This window comes from Agelaius tricolor, unplaced genomic scaffold (assembly GCF_023055355.1).
Source record: "Agelaius tricolor isolate 1412-34295 unplaced genomic scaffold, bAgeTri1.0.p SCAF_3, whole genome shotgun sequence".
NCBI lineage: Eukaryota > Metazoa > Chordata > Aves > Passeriformes > Icteridae > Agelaius > Agelaius tricolor.
Window position 1 is genome coordinate 22,600,647 of NW_027269263.1, and position 8,464 is coordinate 22,609,110.

Sequence of the window (8,464 nt, forward strand, 5' to 3'; positions counted from 1 at the left end):
ATCTCCCAGAACAGCTGTGCTCTGATTGCATTGTGGATTACAAAATGACCATTTTCCACAAAACAGCTGCTGATCAAAGGGATAGCATTTAATAATCACTGGTGAGGAGAAGGAGGAGGGGACCAGACAAAGGAGGAAGGGATTTTGCAGCAATTGGGTTTCTTGGGGGATATAGAGATGAACAAAACAGCAGACAAAGCGTGAGTCCCACTTCTGTGCTGTTCATCCAAATTAACAGGACTTCAAAGACTTGCTGCTAAGGTAAATTCAACTATCATTCCTTTTTGGGGCTATCTAGACATTATGGTTGGTTTCTATCAGTGAGTGCTTGGTTTTTGTGAAGGGAAGCTTTTCTAACAATGTTTTCAGGAAGTAGTTTAGATTTGCTTCTCATTCCATATGTCTTCTGCATCCTTGATCCACTTCCTACTTCTGACTCATTTGTTTCTTGTACTTTTTATGTCTTTTCCTTAACACTCTTCCTGAAATTATACGGCCTTTCAACTACTGTCATAAATCAACTGGAGAGAATATTTTTCTCACTACTGAAGATTTAAATTAGAAAGATGATTTTTGTAAATATTGTGAGTGTAATTTTTTTTTTGTTAAATAAAAGCATTAGCAACCCAAAACCTGATGACAGAAAATCTTATAATTAAGCGTTGATAAAAAACTGAAAAACTTTGTGTGCTGCAGGTTTCAATTTTCAGGTGAAAAACTGGTTTTGAGAAGAGCAATTTTGTCTGCAATTTCCTTTTCAGTCATAAGACAAATTTTCCACCAAAAAACTTTCAGTGAGAAGTTTGCCACTAATCTTAGCCAGGAACTCTTCCTAGTAGGTGTCTTCTCTGTGAAAATGGTAATATTCAACATGCCTTCAAATCATGAAAGCCATTAGTTATGGCATCACTAAGATGTTACCATCTCCAGGGTGCAGAAAGAAATGTCCTGCTGAAGAGACAAAGGAGCCAGAGTATGAAACAACACAGGAAAATTTCAGGAGCCGAGTATTTTCTTGCTTTCAATGAGGGTTTTCAGGGTCAGGCACTGCTTTCTCAGTATGGTGAGATGCTAATAAGATCCTGCTTTTCAAGAGGAGCTTCTGCACTGTCTTTGTTGACCGTGTTTCCAAGCTTGCTGGGTAGCAGAAAAAATTGGTTCTAATTGGTTTATGTGTGGTGCAGTCACAGACAATGCAAAGCTGGGTCTGTATTGTTTATTTATAGTGATGTCCACAGAATGGTTTTTCTCACACGTTCAGCCTTGGGTGAGTCAGCCAAAGTTAAGTGAAGAGGACCCGCAGCAGGCAGTGTCTGTACAAGCTGAATCTATTCATGGGTAAATAGATTTTCAGAGTCATAAATAGGAAAGGGTGGGAGTATCTAGATGAAGTTGTGCCAAACATAGGGAGTGCCACGTGGGAAGAGACATGCATTGATTACATGAAAGTTGATGTGTGGGTAGATGACATCTAATCAATCTATGGAGTGATATTTTGGGGTTCTCAGGAGTCAGTGCAGGGTTTTGCAGGAACCCTAAAGTCTTCATCTTTCCTCTGAGTGAGAAAGTCCCTGATTCACAAACTGCTTTCTGAATTACTTTAAGTGATGAGATGAAATCAGTAAGAATGTGGCAACATTCACCCTTACAGGGAAAAAACCTTTGGCACTTTGTGTGAAAGCAAAGACGCTGCCATCCCATCACCCTACCAAATTTCTGATGTGCAGATGAGAGCTCAGGTGGAAGGTGCTGCTCTGTGGCTTGTACTTAAGATACCAGGTCTGGGTAGCTGGGTGTTCTCTCTGAGCCGGTCACTGCTTTGATGTGTGACCTTCAGCAATTTGGGAACATTTTCCTGCCTTTTCCCACTGAGAAATCACTATACACTCTGCCTCCCTAGGTGCAGTAATGAGCTGCTTGAAAAAGTGTTTTGGGACACTTGGCAACAAGATTTCTCATTTAATTGGAGAGAGCATTTGTATTTCATGTAAAGGCAACACATGGTATTGAGGGAAGTTGGTTAACAGTTTCTCCCTGTCATCTCTGAGACGGATGAATGTGATGTTCCTTTCGTTTTGCTCACGTGCTCAGACACCTCAACGCGCTCAGCCCTGCTATGTCACCCTCTCTTCCCCAGTACAGATATTCAGAATACTTTGCTGAATATGGTTGAAGCTGACCAGGTCCACTGCCCTGGCTTTCAGGGAATGGTTCTTCCATGCTGGGTGAGCTGTTGGGATGTTGTGAGGAGGGCAGAGTGCTCATAACCCCTCCCCACAGCTGCATGTTGGGAGAAGGTGGGATTCCTGAGGCTGTGTGGGACAAGTGGCTGGTATGATGGTGTCTCCCATTTGTGTGTTGCAGATGGAGCTGCTGAAGGGACTGCCATTGCGCCGTACTTTCCTGGCTGTCGTCCTCAACCTGCTGGCTCTCACCCTCTCCACCACAGCCTTGCTGGGCAGCTACTGGTGCACTGGGACCCAGAAAGTACCCAAGCCTTTGTGTGGGAAGAGCAAAGCCTCCCAGTGTGTGGGTGTGCCCATGCCATCTGATGCAGACACGAGCAATGTTTCCTCTGAGGACACGGTGCACTACAGCTGGGAGACTGGGGATGACCGCTTTGCCTTCAGATACTTCCACACAGGGATGTGGCTTTCCTGTGAAGAGAGCATGGAGGGGCCAGGTAGTGTTTTGCTCAGGCAGCCACAACTTGTTGCCTTGTATTTACTCCACAGAAGTTTGAAACTGAAAGGTAGAAGGCTGAGAACAAGTGGGAGAAAAGTATTCTTCCTTTTCCTAGATGGTATCAGCCCTGGGCACTGGTGCAGTCAATATATTTCTGTTCTTCACTGGAATGTTCACAGATCAGGGAAATGGAGAGTGGTTGTCTCTGGTGTGCCCTTTGGTCAGGAACAGGGCCTGTGAAGTGCAAGTGATGGTGGTGGTGACAATGACCTTATGATAGCACTGTTCATCCTGATGGGAATTTCCATGAGCCTCCTTTCCCTTTCCCCCTATCTCCATTCCTATACACAGCTTACTTCGTGCTCTTCAGTAAATTTGTGATGTCCTCTCAGAAATCTAAGTACAGTGATTTTATGCAGATTATAATTTTTAGCTTTCACTGTGAGGACTACAATAGTTGGTGTTCTTAAATCATCCAACTGGGTAGTTTAGTGTTATTAAAAAGAGACTGGGCTTTTCTTAAAAAAAAAAACAAACAAATAAAACAGAGAAAGGGAATTACTACCTTATAGATACAGAGAAAACCTGGAGGATCTGAACCCAAAGGAACTAAAGCTAGGAGGTAAATTAACCTAAGGATTAGAGCTGCAATATTGTAATTGCTTTTAGGTTTTGTGATATTGTGACAGGTTTCATTAGTGATTTTTGACCATGTGGGACTGGCACTGTAAATTCTGAAGTGCCAGGGACTGGTTGTGCAACCTGTACTAGAACCCTTTGGTGCTTCCCTTCACCCTTGACTTGTTTCTGCCCAGACCTGCTCAAGTTGTCCTGCTGATACCTGTTCCACGCCAGCACAGGTGGGTGCTCTGCAGTGCTCAGATGCCCTTTACTGCATGGCACACACATCAAGGATCAGAACTGACCCAGAAGGTGGCCAACACAGAGATTTGTATCTAAAAATAGAGTGATGGAAGTCACTTTCACCAGGGCCATTCCCCTGAGCCCACCACCCTCCCTTCAGCTCTGCCCAAGTACAAATGTCTCACCTTCTTTAACCAAGCCATCCTTCCAGTATAATATTTTTCATCTCTGTGTCTGTCAGTTTGAAAATAAATAACTAGTGAAGAAAAGCAGACAGAAGGAGGGGTTAGAGCAGAAGGCAATGTGCTAGAAACTCTCATGTCCTCACAAGTGGGCTGCTTTTTGTTATGAGCATTTCCAGAAGGGCTGTGGAAGGAGATGTGTTTATTCATGACTGGCTTGGGTTGGGTTGTGTTTCCATGATGCGTGTGGGAATGAAACTACATCCCTCAACTGATTTCTCTAAACAACTTTTCTGTTCACTGGGCAGTCCTGGAATAACCCCAGTGCCTGAAGGAACAGAGAAAGTATGTAACATCTGGATCACAGCAGAACACGGGATAGAGCACGGGATAGAAGCACAGTCAGTCTCAGCCTCCTGCTTCCTGTAAATCACCCACCCACTACTGTGCACCTTTGAAGGAACTGCATAGACAACAAAAACAACAAAGAAGGGACTACTCTGAACAAAAGGAGTTTGAGTTAGCTGGAGAAAGGATTTCATTTTCAGGCTAATCGCGGGATCAGTTTAGATGAGCCATTACTGAATATCCTCATTAAAGTTCTAGGTGAAGGAGCAAATTGCAAGTTAATGAGAACCGCAGATGGCACTAAACTGGGTAGCATCCTGAGAGCTGTGGATGACAGAAGTAGCACAGGAGATTTGGAAAGATTAGAACTGGGGATAGAAATTAAGAAAATTAGATTCTTACATGAAGCGGAAAAGTCAGGGAGAAAATACTGTGCCAAGTGGAGGAGAGGACCCTCAAATGCAGTAATGCAGTATGCAGGGACAGAGGCTTACAGATAATAATGATGGACCCTCAGCTGAGACAGTAGTTTGCCAAAGCAAATATTAACACAATTTGTTGAAATAGCATGCCTAAAATGTGAGGACCAAGGACCATATTTCTGTATGAGTCTCTGCCACAGAAGGGGGACTTGCATCTCTGTCACAAAGTATTTCACTGGGGAAGTTCTTTTTTTGCTTTCTTCTTTGAGAAGCAGTGCTAGAAATGCTCTTCTGAGATTAGGGTGTGTGGGAATTCAGCAGAAGTGATGGATCTGCAGTCTGTTACAAGCTACACCCTTAATAAAGCTGATCATCAGTAATATTGTGAATGAGTAGCAACAGATTTTTATATTCAACAGAGGCTAGAAAGATTTACAAATTGCTGAAGCTTTTTTTTTCTGAAAAGGTCATTTCTAGTTTTGCAGGAAAATGCTGCCTTCCCATCCTTTGCCTCAGTGAAGGTCTGGAAAGATAGAAAAAGACTGGAGGTGAGAAGGTCTGATGGGTGGATTCAGGGATGAATAGATGTATGCACTGAAAAGAGAGTGAGATGAAGAGATTCTCTTCTCCCCTGTGTTCCCTGCATTGTTTTATAATAAACTCAAAGCTTTGGTTTTGTGTTTCAGAAGAGAAATGCCGCAGCTTTATTGAGCTTTCACCACCAGCAGAGAGAGGTAAGAGCAAATCCCTCTATTTCACTGTAGCTGTACAGTGTGCCTCCCAGGGACAGGGACCTGCAGCATTTTGCCTGTATGGGGACAGCAGGGTGGGTCCCCAAAGAGCCAAGTAAGAAATCCGGTCCTTCTGGTTGCTAAAGGAGCAAAGATTTCCTCCCAGATGCTTGCATAAACCACTGCCATTTGTGAAGTCAGTGCTGGAAACCTCAGATTCCCTCCAGTATGAGGTGGGATTTCTCTCATGTTGTGAGTTGCCAGGTCTGGAGTTGTCATCTTGCTGTAGTAAAGGGGAACAGGATGGATGCAGCCTCAGGGCAGCCCCTCCTACACAGGCTACATGTTAACTCAGTGCTTCAGTTTTGGGGCCTAATACCATGAATCTGGAAGCTGAATCACCTCTTACTTTGTGGTAAGTGAACAGGATATCTGAAAATTACGCTTTCAAGGTGAAATCCCTGCCTCATTAAATACAAAACTACATTTGGGGAGAAGAGATCACCCCTCCTGTCATTGTCACATGTTTCAAATCACTCTGTGGATAGCTTCAGTATACTTTGATGTACATATGTACTAAGTGTACATATGCTACGGAGATTCTACTTAATGAAGGCTTTTCAGTTGGTGTGGGCTTGCTAACTATTCCCTGAGATGCAGGCTGGAGACAAGTCATTTCAGAAGATGTTCATATATGAAGGGAAAGGCCTGGGGTGCAAAGCCTGCCACAGCACTCAAACCCTGAAAGCAAGGGTGTAATAAATGCTGGGGATTTGCAGGCACCATTTTCACCCCTTCCTGCACAAAGTATCACCTTAACATGACCAGTGCAGGTGCTGTTTTATGGCTGGGTTAGCACTGCACAAGGGGGTGTGACTGCTGACTGTGGGATGGGCTGGCTGAGCTGGGTGTGTGCAGAGCAGCTCCACAACACACAGGCAGCCTTACAAGACCAAATTACACATCATCACTGGGAAGCTTAGACTCACAAGGAAAATGATGCAGAGGTCTCTGTGTATGTGGGGCGCCTGCAACCTCCAGAATACTTTTGACAGTTTGACCTTTAATGAAATATTCTCCTTGATGGTGCTGCAGCAAGCAAGCCAGCTCCTTTAAACAGGGAATGCAGCTCATCTATTTCTGCTAAAGAGCTGGTTGACTCTATGGCACTAATGATGTTGAGTATTCAAGTCAGTGCCACATTAATGAGGGTTTTCTTCACACTCCCTTTCCCCAGCTGAATATCTCCTCTACAGCCATTAATAGTTGCTAACAGTAGTGTTCACAGTGCTGCTTCATTTGTCAGATTAATGTTTCTTCCTCAGTGGATCCTGTGCTTTTCCACAGCCCAGCATTACAGAGTGCCTTTCTTCATCCTCCTTCAGTTCTTGCTGCACAGCTGTAGAACTCAGCTCAGCTGTGGACTCTGGTATCACTTAAATCCCACTCGAAATCCCAGCATGGAAGTACCTGCACTCTGTTTAAGGAGCAGGGTGGGCAGTCAGTGTTACTGCCCTGGCTGGATATCAACCCCAAGGGACACACTTTCATTTTAATTGAGGTTTCAGTGAGAAATACAGGGGTGCAAGAGGCTTCCTGAATTCCAGAGGCCATGTCCCAGACAGTCATGGATGCACCATATAGTTCTTAAATAGTTGAGTCCCAGGTTAAAAGTTGTTTGCTTTTGTTGTTGTGATTAGAGTTTGGATGTGTTCATGGCCAACCTATGACCATTATATTTTATGCTAACAGTCAACAGATTCCCTGTCTTTTTCCCTTTGCTTCCCTCCTTGCTGTTTATGAATGGTGCTGGCTTGTTTACAGAGGCCATTTTAGATCAGCTCAGCTCTGCCATGCTAGAGGAGCCAAGCCATCCTCTGTGACATGCACTCTGTGACATGCACTCTGTCCCCTCCAGCACCCATTGATCCCTTGCTCACAGGCTGGGGAGATTGCTTTTGGGTGTTTGCTGTTTTCCTTTGTCCCCTTCTATCCAAAGGACATCCTTTCAGGATTGGGTTGAGAGAGGGGAATACTCTTCCTTGAACATGGTTGCATCCTGTATTCCTGGCAGGAATCCTGTGGCTGTCACTGGGATCAGAGATGCTGTACATCAGCTTGCTGCTCATCAGCTTCATCCTCCTGATGGTGGAAATTCTGCACACTGGCAATCCTGTCTGTGGGATGAAGCTCAATGCCTTTGCTGCTGTCTCCTCAGTGCTGTCAGGTAAGTGTATTATTGTAGTCTTGGAATCTCAACACTGGAGAGCCTGCTTTTCCACTCAAGGCTGAAGTATGCTGCTCTGGCTCCTGCTGTAACTTCTTTGCTTTGTCCTTTGTGTCCAGGTCTCCTTGGGATGGTGGCACACATGATGTACACTCAAGTCTTCCAGGCAACAGTTAATCTGGGACCGGAGGACTGGAGGCCACACACATGGGACTATGGCTGGGCATTCTAGTACGTGAGCTCTGAGGCCATCTTCAACCCCAGCCTTTAGAGCTTCAGCCATGCCACCCGCTTCCTCCTCCTTTCTTGACCTTCTGTGTGTTCCAAAGACAGGTGTACCAAGGTTCTCCTACCACTAATCTCCTGTCTTTGCCTCACCCTGTTTTAATAAATGGTGGCTGAGCTACTTAAATGAATGGTTACCAAAGGAGTGGGAAAACAATGGGGTCACATTTGAACTGAATAGCCTTCAGCCTTGCTGACTAATTAGGCTTGCCCCTCTGCTGGTTTGCCCTGTTTGGTCTCAACTCTTCTCTGTGTGCAGAGGCCAGTGTCACACTTGTAATGATGCTTTCAAACACACCTTGTTTTTCTGCCGCTTTAACAAGTTGCATGCTGGTTTGGCATCTTCACTAACCAGTGTTGGGCCAAAGGGCCTATTCCTGCAACACCAACACCAAGCCTAGAGATGTGGGCAGAGCTCAGCCCCCAACCAGCAGCCACATCATCTCCAGTGCTGGCCCAGCCTATAATGGCAGCTCACTGGAGGCCAAGGCCATCTTAAGAAGGTACTACGTGCAGGAAGGAGGGAAAGCAGGCAGTACATCACAGGGTCACTTGTGAGCCAGGAAGAGGAGCTGTGAAAAGCAGGTGGCTCAGTGTGCCTTTCTCTAGAGGATAAAGCAGCCAAACCCAGTGGACATAACATACCTGACCTGAAAAACAGTTGGGTGAGCTTTGCAGGTGCCCATGGAAAGTGCAGGTTCAATTTCAATGCTGTATTGA

The 8,464-nt window shown here is 45.0% G+C and overlaps 1 protein-coding gene across 4 annotated transcripts in view; it reads left to right on the top strand.

Annotated features, from left to right (window-relative positions):
- GSG1 (germ cell associated 1) overlaps nucleotides 1–8,464 on the top strand; it is a 105,596-nt gene that overhangs the window by 95,566 nt on the left and 1,566 nt on the right. For 3 of the 4 annotated variants that reach the window (XM_071423102.1, XM_071423101.1, XM_071423100.1), the window contains 4 exons: nucleotides 2,365–2,683; nucleotides 5,188–5,235; nucleotides 7,307–7,459; nucleotides 7,579–7,690. In XM_071423102.1, the coding sequence (XP_071279203.1) occupies nucleotides 2,365–2,683; nucleotides 5,188–5,235; nucleotides 7,307–7,459; nucleotides 7,579–7,690 (632 nt within the window). Of the gene's footprint in view, nucleotides 1–212; nucleotides 262–2,364; nucleotides 2,684–5,187; nucleotides 5,236–7,306; nucleotides 7,460–7,578; nucleotides 7,691–8,464 lie in introns of those variants that run through there. The other variant, XM_071423103.1, reaches the window with a different exon arrangement.